At 45.1% G+C, this 18724-nt stretch overlaps 1 protein-coding gene across 2 annotated transcripts in view; it reads left to right on the top strand.

The window, feature by feature from the left end:
* Positions 1-18724, top strand: part of VASH2 (vasohibin 2) — a 48213-nt gene that overhangs the window by 26770 nt on the left and 2719 nt on the right. For both annotated transcript variants that reach the window (XM_006834014.1, XM_006834015.1), the window contains 2 exons: positions 1605-1986; positions 3631-3746. In XM_006834014.1, coding sequence (XP_006834077.1) covers positions 1605-1986; positions 3631-3746 — 498 coding nt within the window. The remainder of the gene's footprint in view (positions 1-1604; positions 1987-3630; positions 3747-18724) is intronic.

The following is an 18724-nucleotide window of genomic DNA, read 5'->3' as shown; positions in this document are numbered from 1 at the left end:
CCACATTAACTTTAGGAGTCCTGGTGTGGTGCTGTAGGATAAGCACTGGACTGCTAACCACAAAGTCGACAGTTCAAACACACTAGCCATTCCTTGGAAACACTATAATGGGTTGTTATGAGTTGGAACCGACTCACTGGCACCTAACAACAAAAGCTAACTGAAAGTTTGGTGGTTCAAACGCATTCTTTGGCACCTTAGGAGACAAGCCTAGTGATTTACTTCCACAAAGAGTACAGTCAAGAAGCCCTAGTTCTGTTCTGAAACATGGATCGCTAATAAAATGTTGGCCTTGCCAGGCTGTCCGGGGACTTGTAGATGAGCTCGAGGTTTGATGCTTGTTCATAATGCCTGGAATCAGTGGAGCAGTTCCCTGAAGCTGTGCCCTGCTCAATTGTTGAACCAAAACTAAAGTAACAGGAAGAGCCTGGGTTACTGTGTCCAAATGGGCCAATAAGTGGAGAGAGCCAAAGTGTGTGATGTCAGTAGGATGGGGATGTTTGGATGCTGGAGGCAGCTTTCTATCTCGTGCCTAAGGTTGCTGGCATGGCTTTGCCAGGGCCAACTAAAGGAGCAGACCATATGCAGATCTGAACTGTTCTGATGCCTTTCTGTCATTTGCCATTTGTTGTTGCTGTTGTTAAGTGCTGTCGAGTCAGTTCCAACCCATAGTGACCCTGAATAGGGTTTCTGAGGAGCAGCTGGTGAGCTTGAACCACCGACCTTGCAGTTCAAACGACTTTGCAGTCTGGCGCATTAACCCATAGCGCCATACCAGGACTCCATCATTTGCCATTAGCATCAAGATAACCAGCAACTCCATTTCTTCTTTTGTCTCTCCATTGCCACTGCCTTGATTCTAGTTTTCATTCTTACATGGATCATTACAGTGACCGCCAATTCCTGGTCTGCCCCCCTCCCACTTAATGTTTAAAACATGGTCTTACCACATTGTTCTAATTGTGTAAAAAGGAAAACCAAACCTGTGCAAGGTAGAACCTGTCAGAGAAGGAAAGCTCAAATATTTTCCACTAATAGAGAGTGGATAGTAAAGTGGGAAGGTTGCACCCTGCCAAAAGTGCATACTTGGGAGGCTTGAAACAAGAAGTCAATTCTATCAAGTTGGCTCTCACAGGTTTCACTGTAGCTCTGCCCCTGAAGGAGGAAAGAGTTCCTTGTCACTATTTTGCTTTGCATTTTTTAATTACTAGAGAGACTGACAAGCATCCTGGTGTGGGGCTATAGCTTAAGCCCTGGACTGCAAAGTCAGTTTGAACTGCAAGGTTGGCAGTTCAAATTCACTAGCTGTTCCTTGGAAACCCTCTACAAGATCGCTGTCAGTCGGAACTGACTCAAAGGCACTAAACAAACAAGAACAAGAGGAATGATGAGTTTTCCCTTTGTCACATATTAAGCTGTTTTTGATATGCACTATATATCAAGTGAATCTTGTAAAAGAGTTAGTCTGGAAAGGCAAGATGTGAGTCTTGGAAGTGGCGGGGATCGACTCACTGACCCCAATGGGCCACTTTCCTTTTGTGGGCAGCCAAAAGCTGTGTGAATTCTCTAGGATGTCTCCTCTTCCTTGACTCAGATGGTCTAAGATACTTAACCAATGGGCAGCCTTCCATTGAGCGATTCCCCATCAGCTTTAAAACCTACTTCTCAGGAAATTACTTTCACCATGTTGTGCTGGGGATTTACTGCAATGGCCGCTATGGCTCCCTGGGCATGAGCCGAAGGGCTGAGCTGATGGACAAGCCATTGACCTTTCGGACTCTGAGTGACCTCATCTTTGACTTTGAAGACTCCTACAAGAAATACCTGCACACAGTCAAGAAGGTCAAGATTGGGCTGTACGTCCCCCATGAGCCTCACAGTTTCCAGCCCATTGAGTGGAAGCAGCTGGTCCTCAATGTTTCCAAGATGTTGAGGGCTGACATAAGGAAGGAACTGGAGAAATACGCCAGGGATATGAGAATGAAGGTAGGTGCAAGGAAGCATCCTGGTAGAGCAATGGTTAAGCACTTGGCTGCTAACACAAAGGTTGGCAATTCAAATCCACTTGGCAGTCTGTTCCCAGAAAGATTACAACCAAGAAAACCTTGTGGGGAAGTTCTCTTCTGTCCTGTGGGGTCTTTATGTGTCAGAATCCACTCCACAGCAAGGAAGACAAATGAATGATGCAAGAGAGCTCTTTCCCCATTCTTTCTCAGTCTCTCTCTCTCTCTGTCTCCCCTCCCGAACTTGCCCTCTTGCCACATGTCCCATATGTCTGGGGTGGTCAGAGCTTCTTGACATTATCTTGTTCACCGACCACCCTAAAAAAGTAAGTTGTTTACAGTTTGATATGGAGTCAGGTGTGGCTATGTGAGATAAAACACTGGACCACAAGATCAGTTTGAACCACAAGGTCAGCAGTTCAAACTAACCAGCTGCTCCTTGGAAACCCAGTAGAGGGTCCCTATGAATCAGAATGGACTCAATGGCACCTAACAACAAAAGAACAAGTAAAGTATTTTCTGTAACATTATTAGGGGCCATCATGTTGGTTCCAACTCATAGTGACCCTATCTTTGTAACACAACAAAACACTACCTGGTGATACACCAGCCTCACAGTCCTGGCTGTGTTAAAAAAGTAAGAGTTAAAACCATTTTAGATATTACAGTTGAAGCAAAGTCTTGGCCTGCAATTGTTTTTTTGAGACCAGATCTAAAATCTTAGCTTCAGTTTCTTAGCTTCAGTTCATAATAGAGCTCTAGTTTTATTGTTTTGACTCTATAATAGGGTGACCAGCCACCCTAGTTTTTCCATAAAACAGGGATTTCCCAGGACACTTTTTAGTACTAAAACTGGGAGAGTCTTAGGTACTAGGATGAACTGATAACCTTACTTTATTGGGTATACAGTCACATGATATAACTGCTTTGTTTTGTGAGTTATAAAGCCCTTTTTTGTAAATCTCTGATCTGATATCTCAGTAACAAGAAAGGAAGCATTCCCTATGCTGGCCTTAGAAAGTCTAGATCATCAGCTCTTCTCTTCCACCAGTGTCCATTCCACAGTGACATGATGCCCCCTGTCCTTGTCCCTCCAGGGCTGTGGAGTCATTAGGAGAAGGCTTGTGCATACACTAAGGAGAAAGGGATTATGTGGACTTCAGGCTTCGCTATGTTTAGCACCTGAGGATTTGTCATTATCCCTCTATGGGAACTCCAGTGGACAGTTTTGATAAATTACATTGTGCATGGATGGGAGAGTTGGAGGAAGAGCAAATTGGTTTCTGTAGTATTGTAGATGGAACGCTGCCTTTAGAAGGAGAACTTTGCCAAGCATCCAGATACAGCCCCAGGAGCTGGATGCATTGGGCTCTAGCCCTCACTGCCCTGGGAAAGGTGGGGGTATATGTGATCAGTCAGATTGTCCTTTGGAAGTAGTATCCTTGCTTGCTTATTGCCATTGATGAATAAGAGAGCATCTCTGTGTCAGACCTCCTCTTCTGGGAGACCTCTTGCTCTGTGCCTTCAAAACAAGGGGATCTTGATGGGCCAGGGGCTGTGCTATAAGAAATCATGAGGGTGGGGGTCCTTTAGGAACTAGTATAGTAATGCGTCTTATCACTTTCAGATCCTGAAACCTGCAAGTGCCCAGTCTCCTACCCAGGTGAGAAGCAGGGGAAAATCCCTGTCTCCCCGAAGGAGACAGGCAAGCCCCACAAGACGGCTTGGCAGACGAGACAAATCGTGAGTAATATCTTCTCCTCCTCAACTCAAGGCCAAACTCACACTCTTCTGGGGCTGTCCTGATTCATGGGGACAAAACTGTGTCCTGAACTTGGCATTTGAGCTCTACAGGGACCGTTCCTCACTCGGGGGCATTTCCTGAGGAAAAGCGCCCACTCTGCTTGTCCCTCCATGGTTCATATTCTGTGTATTCACAAATGCAGGGAGGAGCTTGCAAACAGGTAACACAGAAGTAGCACTGGACCAAGAAGTAGGAAACCTGGATTTGGGGACCTGCTCACTTTCTTTCGAGCTATATGAGCTTGGGCACGTCATGTAATCTCTATGGGCTTAAATTTTCTCACCTACAAAATGATGGAATAGTAGAATTTGGAACTCTCCTCAAATTTTATAGCCTTCTGAACCCAGCTTAAAGTGTGATTACTACCATCTGTCAATGGGGCCATCAGAAACATCCATAGGTGCATCTCCTTCCTTGGCTATAATTATCCTTCCTGTTTTAGTCAGAAGGAGTGAGTCCACACCTAGTTCTGGGGTCAAATTGACCCACTTAAGAAATAACAGATCGGAGATTCTGAGGTTGCTCAAAGTAGCCAGTGGTAATCCACTGGCGTTTGCCATATGCCATAACCTGAGCCGTAGTGATGCTGGAAAAGGAATTGTTTTATTAATAATAGCAGCATGCTATGTCATCTGAGCTTTTCTCCCCATTCCAGGCTCTGCTCAGTGCCATGCACAGATGGCTAGGTTAGGCCACAGCGCCGTCACATGAGTCATGCAGCCTGGATAAGTCCTTCATCTGGAGGGAGCCTTAGTTTTCTGTTCTATCAATGAGTGTTTTCTCTGCCTATCTCATCAGGTTGTTGTCAGGATCAAATGTAATGGGAATGCTTGGGTGATGGTGAATGGTTTTTACATAGCTACTTTATTCTTTTCACATCAATTCTGTAGGGTAAACAGGGCAAGTATTACATTTTTCTTTTTTCAGATGAAGAAACCAGAACACTAAAAAGGTCTGCTGTCTTACACTAAATCTCATAGTGGTCAATGATGGAACTGGGACTAGAACACCACCACTCTCCTGACCTTGGGGAGGTGGGAGTAGGAGCTTCTGATTTTGGAAGAGCAGGTTAGAACTGAGTATTTTCAGTTCCAAGGAAGGTTCCCTACTTCTCATTCTACTTCCTGTGGCCAATCCTAGTGTTCAGCCTTTATAGTAGAAGGATGTTGGCTAAAATGACTGGTGTTTAGGAATTGAAAAAAGAGGAAAATCAAAGTGGGGAAGGGTTGGCTACTCTTGAAGCAAGAGGAGCTGGAGAGGAGGATGGTTTTACCACAGGTGTGTCCTTTTAGGGAGTAGGATCTCTTCTGAACTGTCTTATGTGGCCTCCTGACCCTCATCCTCTGCTGACCACCACCTGTGACTTCCAACTGTGATCCAACCTTACCTCTCTTCCTCTCTGATTCAAACATCCATTAATTGCTGTCACTGAATAAGATGGAAGTTGCCTCAGAAGACTAAACATACAATGGTGGTGATTACGTGCCATGGAGTCATTTCTGACTCAGTGACCCTGTACAGGGTTTCCGAGGCTGTAAATCTTTACGGGAGCAGAAAGCGTCATCTTTCTCCTGTGGAACAGCTGGTAGTTTCGAATTGCTAACCTTAAGGTTCACAGCCTGATTCGTAACCGGTACGCTACCAGAGCTCGGACTTCAAAAAGTTCTTAGAAAAATCCCATTCACTTTTTTTTTTCTTCCAACTTTTTATTGTGAATTGAGTGAAGGTTTACAGAGAAGATCATCAGTTTTACATTCAACAAATATACACTTTGTTTCATCTCAGTGATTACCATCCCCTCCATGTAGTAATGGTTATTCCACTTTCTCCCTCTGGTTCCTATTTCCATTCCACCCTCCTTCCCATCCCTTTTCAACTTTGTCCTTTGCCCTTTTAATCTTGTATGGACTAGTGTTATTGTCCTTTGTATATACGTATCTACTGCTTGGCTGAAAATTGGGCCACAAGGATGAGTTCCATTCCAGACCTGAAGGGTGGTCAAAGGCCATAGTCTCAGGTTTCTCCAGTCTCTTTCTGACCAGTAAATATATATATATAATTTTGAGATTTGCTGCACACTTTTTTCCCTTCTATCCAGGGATCCCTTTCAGAGCAGTTAACGATGGTAGCCAGGCACTATCTAGTTCTTCTGGTCTCACAGTCATGATGATCAATGTTCATATATCCCATTTGTCCATTGGGCTAGTTGATTCCAAGCATCTTCACATTTTTATCACTCGTCTTTCTTCCACACGTGGAGGAACCAATAGTTACACCTTAAATGGCTTCTCCTGAACTTTTAAGATCCCAGTTGCTACTCAACAAAAATAGGTTGCAGAACATTGTCTTTGTGGTCTGTGTTATGCCAATGAATCATGGTACCTACAGAGACTATGGTCCTGGACCCAAACCCAGCAACTCATTGCCTTACAATGCTTGTAGTATCTAAGAAGTTTCCATCATTTTTCCCTCTGTATGCTCCACCACATTCTTAGGTGTGTTTGCAGCAAAGGTACAGATATCGTGTCAGACCCTTAACTATTTGTGGGTATACTGCCACTCTCCTTCCTATTCCCGTTCAGCCTGTACATCTGTCCACATATCTACGTGAAGAACACTGTTGTTCCAGGGTTGTGTCTATAACCGTATTTACCTCAACCCCCTTTAACCATTTCATACTTCCCTGTGTCTTCGCCGGCCTTCATTTTCACATGAACTTTTGAAGCCCTCTTGTATAAGCTCTTCCCAGAGTCAGTTAGAATGAATGACCCAGAAATAGGAATCTGGCATTCATAAAGCAGGGGAGGGACATGAATTCATCTGAGGTACTTTGCTTGCTGCCTGAGGAGGGAGGGAGGAAGGCTGAGTCATTCCTTGTGAAGCTTTCACTCTTCAGCAAATGTTGAGCACATGCTAGGTCAAGCTCTTCTCCTAGACTCTAGGTCTAGTCTAGAGCAGTAGAGGTCTAACTCTTCCACCTGGCAAAGGATCTTTGCACAGAATGAGAACACATGGCTTTGAAGATGATTCCAGTGTGAATCCATTGCTTTTGAGTCAGAGGCGTGTCCAATTTTTAACCGACAGAGTTAGGGTAACTGGCTGGAAAGGTAAAGTCAATGAGATCTTAGAAACTGGCTGTGGGGATGAAAGTCAGGATGATAAACTAGGTGGCAGAGACAACAGGGGAAGATGGATGAGAGTTCGCATTGGGACTGTGGAAGCTGAGGTACTTCTGAGGCATCTAGGAGGAGTGTATTAGCTGCTGAAACTGCCGACCTAAAGTTTGAAGAAGTTGGAGCCTAGAGATCAGAGCCATCTAATCGTGATATCTAAGAGTGGCCATTGTAATGCTAGTTGGATATGTTTATGAGAAAGAATAGACACTCGAGAAGAGAAGAAGTGGGTGGAGGTAAGGCCATAGGAGTCTAAGGAAGAAGAACCAGAAAAGATGAGGAAGAAATAATAGAGACTGGAGCTAGGTTGTGATGGGGAACTTCACAGAGGAGAGTAGGACGGAGGTGCGAGATCCTGAAGACATACAGGAGAAGCCGAAAAGGATGTGGCATCTAGTGACATTAAGGGATGCAGTGTCAAAAGGGCTGAGGGGGTTGAACTAGACAGTGAGAGGGAGTGTGAGCAGGAAGGGAGGGAGCAGGCAAGGAGTATTAATGAGCACTGTATAGAAATTCAGTAAACTTGGTTTCTAATCCTGATACTGCCATAAGCTAGTCAGGGACTTTGGTCAAGCCACTTACTTCTCTGTGTCACAGTTTCTCACCTGTACAGGGGAGGGAGATTAGAGTAGATTATTATAAGCAGTTTGCAAAAGGTATAAAGGTTGTTTGGGGGTTTTCTCTATAATTGGAAACACCAGAGTGCTTTTGGAGGCAAAGGAGAAAGAACCAGGAGGAAGAATTAAAGTTCAAGAGCCAAGGGATAAATGAATGAAGCAGAATTTTGGAAGAGTTTGATGAGATCAAAAGCTATATGACTGACTTAGAAAGGAGGCAAGAGGGTGGAGCAAAGCAAGAGGGAAGATCAGGGAGTGTTTGTGGTAGATGAGGAGGTAGAAGTTGATGGACTGACTATACATGAAATGATTTTTGTTCTTGCGTAGACTCCACAGCTGTTGGTTTTTATGCCGTTGAAGGAATCGGAGTTAACTGTTAAGAATGAGGAAGAGAGGGCTGATTGTTAATACAGGGTGAAAAAGGTTTGCACACAGAATGAGGCCCCAGCTGGAGATGGTTGTTCCTGAATCACAGATCTCAAACTTGAGTGTGTGTCAGATCTGGGGCAGGTAGGTCTACCAAGCTCACAGGTGATGCTGAGGCTTCTGGTCCGGAGTCCACACTTTGAGATCCACCAGCTAATTCCATCAGCAGTGTTTGCTTCATCAGGAATGATAGCACTGCATTGAGGTTAACATAAGAAGCTACCAGAGTGACTAGGTGAAGGGGCTGGGTCACTGACGGGGACAGAGGAGGCCATCAGGAGTGACAACTAAAGGGCTCAGCATTGTCCAGTCCTGCCTGGGCCTCTGGATAATGAGGTTGCTGAGGTGATGTTAGAGGGTCTGGCCTTGGCCTGGCTTTCCTGTTCAGACCCCACTGACATCACTGTGTGTGTGTGGGGATTCACTTTGTCATTCTCTATGGAGTCAGGTATTTAACCCCAGTCCTCGGTTAGCCACTGGCCCATACTCCCAACCCTAATCTCTGGTTACTTTGTCATACAGCCAAGGCAAGCGACCACACCTGCACCTGCAGAAGACAGCTGGTAGACTACTGAAGTTGTGAGTGCAAAATACCTTTTAGTGTCGGGGCCTGCTCACCCTCACCCATCCTGCCCTTCTGAGTTCAAACTGGAACCCCTCAAGCTTCAGAGCAGGCCTTGGGAGTTGGGAGAAAGAGGCAGGAGAAGGGAACAGCTCCCAGAGGGGTCAGAGAGAGGGTATTCTCTTCTGTCACCCTCCTCCTTCCATACCCAGAGAAAATTTGTCCCCAACCCCATGGGAAGTCCTCAGGAGCTAATGGTTCAGGGAAAACATAAACTTTTTACAAATGGTGAGAAGTTTGAGCATCAAAACACCTAAGTGGGAAGTATGAGCCCCGCTTACTTTTGGGTTCATGTTGACAATTTCATGAGCAAACTCAGTAAGATCATGGTTATTTTTGGTGGCAAAGCCTTTGCCATTTCTCTTCCCTGTTTGGAGATTGGGTAGGTAGGGAATCAAGAGGACAAATATCTTGGCTGAAGTTTAAAAATGGATTGAGGTGGTACAAGGAAGGAAGAATCTCTTCCTAATTTCTCCTGACCCGTGGCTTCTTAGTTATGGAGCTTGGGGAAGAAAGAGATTGAAGGGGCTCCCATATAGGAGGAAAGGGAAAAGAGAAAGAAATGCAGACAATGAGAATAATATGAAGGATTGTGAGAACTGGATCCCCAAGCCCCTCCTTTCCTCTCCAGATGCCTGTTTCCGCCATTGCTTCAGACTAGGACCCAGGACACTCTGGTTCCTAGAAGGAAGCCTGGAGAAAAGCAGCTGCCCGGCTTCCACCCATGGCTCCCAGCGAGCATGTTTTTCTCCAGGTAATCTGGCTTTGGATAAAGAAATGAGGAAGAGATTCAATGTGTCACAGAACAAGTGAGCAGCCTCCACAGAGGTCAAGGAGATGGGTATTCTCTCTTCTCCACCAAACACTAGGAATCCTACCGGATGGTCAGAACAAGGAAGGGTTTTGTGACCCCATCACTGCTATTATTTCAGCATTACATAAGGCCATCAAGTCATTTCTAAATGTGTCGAGTGCCATCATGAAACTTGGGAGTGGCCTACTGGGTGGAAAATTACCATAACAGGCAAAAGGTCCATCAGCTGTGGGGTCCCATCCCCTGTGTGTAGATAATTTTAGTGGCTTTATATCCTCACCTACCTCCTCCCTCCAGCTGGGGCTATTTCCAGCCCCAAATTCCTCTCCATTTTTGCACTTGCCTGAATAATCCTTCTAGAAAGGAGGATCAGTGTCACTGGGTTGACAAAAGGGAGTTAGCTGAGTGGGAGAGCAGGCAGCAACAACTGCACTAGCATCTGCTGAGACAGACTTTCAAGAGGGAAATGGGGACTCCCACACCCCCTCCACCCACGAGTCCTTTCTGATACTCTGCTTTTCTCGAGTATTTAAAGCATCTTCTACACAGAACACTCAGGGTTTTTTCTGTGGTGCTTAAAGAGACAGGGAGTTGAAGGTTGAGTTTCCATGTTTTAAAATTCCTCTGTTGACCTAAACCAACTCTTTCACAACCCTAGTCTTTAATTTTCTTGAAGCTCTTCACTGAAGGGAATTCACAGTGGTTCTCAATTAGGGCCAGGGCTGCCCTTTGGACGAGGGAGATTAGAAATGTGATGGAAAGTTGAGTCTTTCGTTTATCATAGTGATACAGGGTGGCTCTCCATTAGGGCTCAGGGTCCAGGTATGGTCAATGTCCTGTAGAGCTCAGGAGCCTCCAATAAAAACCTGTCCCATCTAAAATGCCAGCAGCATACCATTACAGAACATTTTTTGATCAGAGATTCTGTAAAAGAATCTTGATCACAAAGGGGAAAATGCTGAACAGAATTTTAAATTCTCATAGAATTTCAAATTTCAAAATCCAGACTTTGAGGCTAGATGAATCCCCAAACCTATTATCCTGAGATCTTTAAACCTTAAAACTAAAATATTCCGTGAAATCTTTAAACCAAACAATAGTTTAGCTTCATTAGTAAAGACTATTTATGTTGAGCACTGTTTGTGTTCTTTTAAAAAACTATCTTTATGGGACCAAATTGATGACAGCAACTATAAGGTTAGCTAGGCAGTGTGGGGGCAGTGAGTTTATATTAATGGGGTGGGGGACAACTTGGAAAAGGAGAATGTGAATGGACACACAACTTGACACATAGAATCATGGTCACTGTGTTTTACATGTAGAAATTGTTGAATTGGTGTATATGTTTTCTGTGTGTATTTTCATCAATAGCAGAAAAGAAAATGAATTATTCTTTTTTAAATGGGAAAAAAAAATGCTATGGAGCACAGTTCTACTCTGACAGTTCTACCTAGGGTTGCCATGGTTTGTGATCAACTCACCTGCATCTAACAATAGTATATGGGTTAATAGTACATAACCTGTAGGTAGAGAGATACAAGATAATCCACATGAAACATGGTGCCAGAATACAGTAAAGCTTCAGTTTAAACTAAACAAATAAAATGAAAATCCAATGATGACCGCATCCCACTGAGGGTACAAGTACCATCGGTGGTCCTTTCATCTTTAACAGTTCACATTCTTGACTTGCTGCCTGTTTCTGAGCCTAGTCAGGCAGGAGTGAGTGGACAGTGGTTTTCCAGGTCAGCTGCCTGTGTTAGCATGAAAACAGCTCATATCCATTGGAATGACCATGTAGAACTTTCTACTAAACTAGGATGAGTCCCTGAGAACCCGTGAGAACCAGTTTGCCTCCTTTCCTCTGTATTGCTCCTAAACCTCCATCCCCTTCATTTTTCTTCTCTTTGCTACTATTTCTTTTTCTCTTCTTCTTCTTGTGTTTTTCCTTATCCATCTGCTTGAGTTTTTCCTTTTCCTTCTCTGTTGCTCTCTCTGCTAGAGTCCTTCAGACTCCTGGAGGCTCAGCAACCATGTTAAGTAAGACAGAGACTACTTCCGCTGCAGAGTCACACAGGAGTCAGTGGAATTCCTGCCATCTGCTGTCATGAAGGATTGCCTAGCTCCAGGCATTTGGCTGAGTCAGGACCAAAAGAAACCCCAAACCAAACCAGTTGTTGTCACACTCATTCCAACTCGTGGTGACCCCATGTGTTGCAGAGCAGAACTGTGCTCCGTAGACCAGAGGGCATTTAGTGAAGTCATAAAGAATAAATTTGGTTCCATGGTCTATAATCACATTAAAGATATGGTACGTGGATCCCAAAGCACTTTTCTCCTTGACCTGAAATGAAAAAAGATTTCAGGGTGGAAAGAAGAAAATTTCCTTAGGTGAAAGGCAGAGGGAAAAGAAAAGGCAAAGAACCAAAAAGAGAAGTAGGAAAGTTACGGAGAGAAGAGTGAAATCTCTAAGATGATAGGGAATTTCTTGCCAGAGCCCAAAGGAGACCCAGGTTTCTACTCAGATGACTGCCAGTTTAGTTCCATCTTAATTTAGAATTACATGTGGTCCAGGGTCCCATGGGGAGCAGCGCTGGTTCAGTGGGAGAATTCTCACTTCCCAGGCAAAAGACCTGGGTTGAATCCTGTGACCAACACACCTCGTACCCAGGTACCCCCATCTTTATCAGTGGAAGCTTGTGTGTTGCTCTGATGCTGACTGAACAGATTTCAGCAGAGTTTCCAAACAATAATGAACTAGGAAGAAAGGCCTGGAAATCTACTTCTAAAAAATCAGGCATTGAAAACCCTGTGTATCACAACAGTCTGATTTGCAACCAATTATGGGGATGGTGCAGGACTGGGCAGTTTTTTTCCATTGTGCATGGAGTCACAATGAGTTGGGAGCTGATTCTACAGGGCATGCTCACAACCACAGGATCTCTGGGGATGCTTGAAGTAACCCATAGAGATGATAGGCCTTAGGGGGAGTGACTGCTTCTGTCAGTTAGTGAAGAGCCTCCAGGGTCTGACCTTTATAGATGGCCAGGCAGGGCCAGGGTTCCTAGAATGGAGGAATTCTCAACAAAAGACAGAAGAGGTGAGATTAAAGCCTAGGAGCTACACCTGGGGCTTCAGACAGTGGCAGATGGCTCTTGTTCTGTAATCAGAGCCTCACCCTGAGGAAGGCCTGAAGCGAAGGCAAACGGCTGGAGAATCTCTCCAGAGCCGAGCCTCTTTTGGCTGAGGCCTGCCTGCCCTGTCAGCAGTTCTGGGAAGTGAGGAATATGAGGGGGAAATAGGACTGGCCATGAATGAGGCTGACAGGTCTGAATGAATAGTTACTCCCTCACTCATGCCACGCTGCCTCTATGGCCTACACAACTAGGCCATCAGTCCTAAATGGGGCCTGACCAATTCCCACCAGACCTTGGGTGTTTGCTTAAACTTTTCTGTGCTAGGTTGGCAGCACTCCTGATTTAATTTGTCTGTTCCATGGGAGAAAGATGAGGCATTCTGCTCCCGTAAAGATTTACAGCCTCAAACCCCTGTACAGGGTCGCTATGAGTCAGTTCTGACTCCATTGCACCTAACCACCACCATCACCAGGCCCTTAGCATTGAGAACTAAGAAGTTAATGTTAAGGCTGTACCTTTGTTGCATATGCACACCCCACCCTCTGAAGCTGTGACCTCAGCCCTGGCTGACTGCTCACTGTGTTTCCCCATCGTGGAGTCCTGGTGTGGCACTGTAGGATAAGCACTGGACTGCAAGGTCGGTTTGAGCCGCAAAGTTGAAGATTCAAACTCACCTTCCACTCTTTGGAAATTCTATACAGGATCGTTCTGAGTTGGGACCGGCTCTATGGCACTTAACAACATCATGCAGCCTGAACTGGACAACCCTCTAGGCCTATGTCCCTGAAGTATGTCATGGATATAAGGGTGGAGCAAATGTCCATCAGAAGAAAGGGAATGGACTTTGGCTCCATTGAGAGCCTTTGTCTTGGTAACCTGAATACCTGGCAAGGTACTTGGTACAAAGTGCTCCTCAATATATTCTCTTGAATGAGGCAGTAGCACGCAGGGGCCTGTCTCTAACAGCTGCCCCCAGGGCCCAACCTGGCCAACAGCAGCTGGACTGAGAAAGACACCTCAGACACAGCCCTTAATCAGAGGTTCAGGTAACAGATTGATGGTCTCTCCTCCCAGTTGCTGCTGCTTTTCGTGAATGCAGTGTCTCTCTCTCTCTCTCACTCTTTCACACACACACACACACACACACACGCGCGCGCACGCGCGCACACACACACATGCCTACTTAGGCGTACAGCCCTACAAGCTGCCATCACGCTCTGGTTCTGAGCCTTCTAGTGACTTCACTGATGTGTGATGCTAAACACAGCAAGGGGCTGGTTCACACTCCCCAGATGGTCCCGGTTTAGGTAGCAGTGGCGAACATTCTTAATGTTTCAAGTGTAATTTCTATGTGGAACCACCAGTCTGTCCCTAATAGATCTGCCTTCCCCTCTGGACAGCTCAGCTGCGGCTGAATGCAGACCTGTTGGGCTCAAGGTGGGGGACATGGGAACAGGCTGTCAAACCTGGATACATTTGCATGAAGACAGATGAGGCTGGGTCCATCTATTTCTATGGAGAAAGAAGTGACCCTTTTTTCCTTCCACAGAACCAGTTAAAGGAATCTTAAATAATGCCTCCTAGTTCTCTTCCCCTAAAACAGTGGGCCTCCCGAGAGCTTTCCAAATGGAAAGTGCTTTGATGTCTTTCCCTTGTTTGGATTGGGGAGGCATTTGGAGAAATTGACTGTTTCATCTTAAACCATCACCCTGGGTCTGGTGAAAGGCTCTGGGTAAGAGCAGGCTCAGCAGAATCGTCCTCTTGTTCGTGTTTCTTAAATATAACTTCCCTTGTAATGTTCTAATTATAGCCAGGGGAGCACCCGGAGGAGGCCTCCACATACTACCACTCACCCAGCTTTGGCCCTGGGATGAGCTGGCAAAGCCTAAGTGGGATTTCTGGCTGAGCCCACAAGCAGGTGGCAGACTGTGATAACCCACGTCTGCCTTTTACCGGGTGAGGAGATGCGAGCCACTGTTACTATGAAAGAATTCCATCTTCTGAGAAGTTCACCAGGAATCTCAATTTTAACTCTTTGTTCTCACCTGGGTTCTGGGTATTAAGAACAATGTGGGAGGGGTGGGGGACAGTGATACAGAGGAGACAATAAAGTAGTATAGCGTGTTCAGCTTTAGAAGTAGGCAGGCCCTCTAGGCTGTGCAGGGGTAAAGTTAGGCCTCCTATTCAGAAAAAAGGTGTTCTTCGTACTTGCTAATTCTAAGAGCTGTCGTGGTAACTCAACTTCCTAGTTTAGGGCTTTGTTAAAATGAAAATAGTCCATGATACAGGTAACATATTGGAAAACCCTATCAGCCATTTACGCATTAGTGAGAACGAACATTTATTGAGTGGTGCTAGTTATTCCGCAGGAGGAAGAGGAGGAGGCTTTCTGCTCCCGCCAAGATTTAAAGCCTCGGAAAACCCTGTACAGGGTTGCTATGAGTCTGAATTGATTCTATAGCCCTCAGCAGTGGGGATTGATAGATGAATTTACTTGACCAAGCTGTTCACAAGGATTGTAAGTCACAGCATTCTCAGCAGATTTACAAAAGAATGTGCAGTAGAATGGAGAGAAAGAAGCTCACAATGGACTGTGAGGGCAAGGAATCAGAAAACAGTTCATGGATTAAGTGGCTCTTGGGAAGTAGATATGGGGGAAGGCATTCCAGATAGGGAGTCCTGGTGTGGCGCTGTGGGATAATGTACTGTACATCAAGGTTGGTTTGAGCCTTAAGATTGGCGGTTCAAATTTACCAGCTGCTCCTCAGAAACCCTATATAGGGTTGCTATGAGTCAGAACCGACTTGACACAGCACTTAAGAACAGGAACATTCCAGACAGAGAACAGTATATAAGTCACGGTGCAGAGGTAGGAAGGTCTGTGGTGTCCTCAGATGCTTGAGAGGTTGTTTTGATTAGGTGGGGAAGTAGGGAGGCAAATTGTCATCGTGGTTCCGGGCATGCACTCTAAATTCAGACTGTCTGGGGGTGGGCTCTGGTTCCACTACTTAGTGGTCATGTGACTTTGAGCAAGTTCCCTATCTTGGAGGGCCTCTACTTTCTCCTCAAGGAGCCCGGGTATCATAGTGGATTACAAGCTGAACTGCTAACAACAGCAAGGTCCACAGAAAAATGATGCAGCTTTCTGCTCCTGGAAAGCTTTACAGCCTCTATACAGGTAGCATAGTGGTTCCAAATCGGGCTGCGAACTGCAAGATCAGCAGTTCGAAACTACCAGCCACTCCACGGGAGAGAGATAAGGCTTTCTGCTCCTGTAAAGAATTACAGCCTCGGAAACCCTGTTCAGGGTCACTATGGGTCGGAACCGACTCAATGGCACTTAACATCATACAGGGTCACTGTGAGTCGGAACCAACTCAGCGGCATACAACCACCACTGTCACTGTCTCCCCTGAAAAGCAGCTAATGACAGTAATACTGGCACCAGGTGGGAGTTGCTAAGGAAAACCCACTTACGCTGAGTCCTCTCCAACTCATAGCGACCCTGTAGGACAGTGGGACTGCACCAGAGGGTTTCTGAGATGGCCCAAGCTGAACCCACAGTGTCACCAGGGTTCCTTTGTTAAGGAATGGTTTAGAAAAAAAGAACCCAAAGACCCCAAATGAAGTTTCATGTATTTTCAAGACTGCCAATGATAGACACAGGTGACAGTAAAAGGTGAAGTTTTAGAAACACACAAACTTTGAAAAATTTTGGAAATTCTGTTCCTCAGGACTGAAGGGGTCCCAAAGTGAAGAATTCAGGTGGAGAGCCAAAATACAACTTTTCTGAGGAAACTTAGTCACAGGGACTCCTTGTTGTTGTTATTAAGTACTGTAGAGTGATTCCCACTCATAGCAACCCAGTATAGAGTTTCTGAGGAACAGCTGGTGGGTTTGAACCACCGACCTGTGGTTCAGACTGACTTTGTTTGTGGTCAAGTGCTTATCCTACAGCGCCACATAAAAATGCCACAGGGCCCCGTAGGAGCCCACATAGCAGAGAGAGAAGAGTCGGAAGGGTTTGTCCTCTCCTCGCTCCTGCCCTGTAGTCAGCCCTGACCATCAACTCTGTGACAGGTGCTACTGGTCACAGGACAGGGAGAGAAGATTGCTCTGCACAGTGCTAGTCTTAACACCCAGAAGAACCAGCTGTAAGCTAGTGTCTTATTGGCATTGTTCTCATGTAAGAATAGCAATGTATTTAAGTTTCAGAAGAGAGGTGTGATTTGGTGATGACACAGACCAAGAAGACACAGGTGCAAGTAAGGGTCTAGAGCTGGGGGAAGCTGAAGCTAATTGCTGGGTTCTGCAAGGACCATGAAACAAGGATTTCTGTATTAAGTACACATGCCCCACCTTAAAAAAAAAAAAAGCCAAATAAACCCAGTTGCTGTTGTGTCAATTCCAACCAATGGCAACTCCACGTGTTGCAGAGTAGAATTGCGTTCCATAGGGTTTTCATGACTTTGACCTTTCAGAAGCAGATCACCAGCCCCTTTTTTATAAATTGCCTCTGGGTGGGTTCAAATTGCTAACCTTTCCGTTAGCAGTCAAGTCTGTCCTGAGTAGTTGGCAGAATACGAGTATGGGGAGAAAACTGTGTGACTCCAGACTAAAATTATCAGAAACTTGCCAGAACATGTTCTCCTAACTCCACATACTAACCTTCTTCAAAGCCTTGTTGGTACAATGGCTAAGTTCCCAGCTGCTAACTGAAAGGTCAGAGGTTCAAACTCACTGACTACTATGAAGGAAAAAATGCCTTCTGAGTAGGATTGGCTAGGAAACCCCATGGATTACTTCTACCCTGCCCTGATAGGGTCATAATGAATAGATTCAACACGCATCATTCCTAGGATCTGTTCTTAATTAGCATCAAGTTCATGAGTTAATGGTGGGAAATGGTATCAATTTAGGATTAGGTTTGACGATGGGTAAGGTTAGATTTAAGCTGTGGTTTAAACATGGTTCAAGGACCTCTGGTGATGTAGTGGGTTAAGTGTTGGGTTGCTGACTAAAAGTTTAGTGGTTTGAATTATCAGCCACTCTGCAGGAGAAAAATGAGGGAGTCTGCGTCTGTGAAGATTTACAGCCTCAGAAACTAGGAAGAGTGATTCTACTCTGTTCTTTAGGGTCACGATGAGTCCCATGGGTGGTATAGGGCTTTGTACTCTGCCTTCCTAGGTGTGCCACCTCAAGGTCCACACTCCAGTGAGCAGGAAGAGAAAGAGTACCTACCAGTTGTCTTTTAAAAAGCTGCCCTGGTAACTGCTATGTCACACTTCCACTTAAATCTCATTGGCTATAACTTAATCCCCCAGGCTACCCTAGGCTACAGGGAGACCAGAAAATGTATTTCATTCTGGTTAGCTGTGCCCAAGTAAAAATCAGAGGTGTTCACTAAGGAACTGGGGGAGTGATTGGTGGTTACATTCTGTGGAGTCGGTTCTGACTCATAGTGACCCTGTACAGGGTTTCCAAGGCTATAAATCTTTACAGGAGCAGAAATTGTCCTCTTTCTCCCATGGAACAGCTGGTGGTTTTGAATTGCTGACCTTGTAGTTTGCAGCCCGATTCATAACCACTATCCTACCAGAGCACCTTAATTGGGGGAGATTGGGTATTAAAAGCTAACTTAGTGTGCCACACACAGATAATTAAAAACATCAACTAAAAATATTAATACAAATAGAACTTATACTCTCACAAAGATTTATGGGCTGGAAAGCCCCTATACAGGGTTGCTGTGAAGCAGAACCAGCCTAACAGCATTTAACAACAAAGTTATGATTACGTAGTTACAAAATCAAAAAAGCCAGTGTGGAAATCATACAGGTAAGTGGATTTTTAATTACTGAGTTTTGTAACAGTGTAAGGTGTACCTTTCTAACCACATTTACCTTAGGCTGATGCTAACTTACAGGCAGTTTGATGGGGAAAGTTCCAAATTAGTTATGGCAGAAAGAATCAGATACATATGGATTCTTGAAACTTGATTGTCTGAAAGAATCCTAGTTCTCCCCACATTTAGTGAACTACGGGCTATGACAGAAATAGAAGTTTGAATTCCCAAACAAAATTATGCTTCTTTAGCTACCAAGCCAGAAATCGTCCTCACTGTGGGC

This window comes from Chrysochloris asiatica, unplaced genomic scaffold (genome assembly GCF_000296735.1).
Source record: "Chrysochloris asiatica unplaced genomic scaffold, ChrAsi1.0 scaffold00009, whole genome shotgun sequence".
Lineage (NCBI taxonomy): Eukaryota > Metazoa > Chordata > Mammalia > Afrosoricida > Chrysochloridae > Chrysochloris > Chrysochloris asiatica.
Note: the sequence above shows the minus strand (reverse complement) of the source record. Positions and strands in the feature narration are given on the sequence as shown.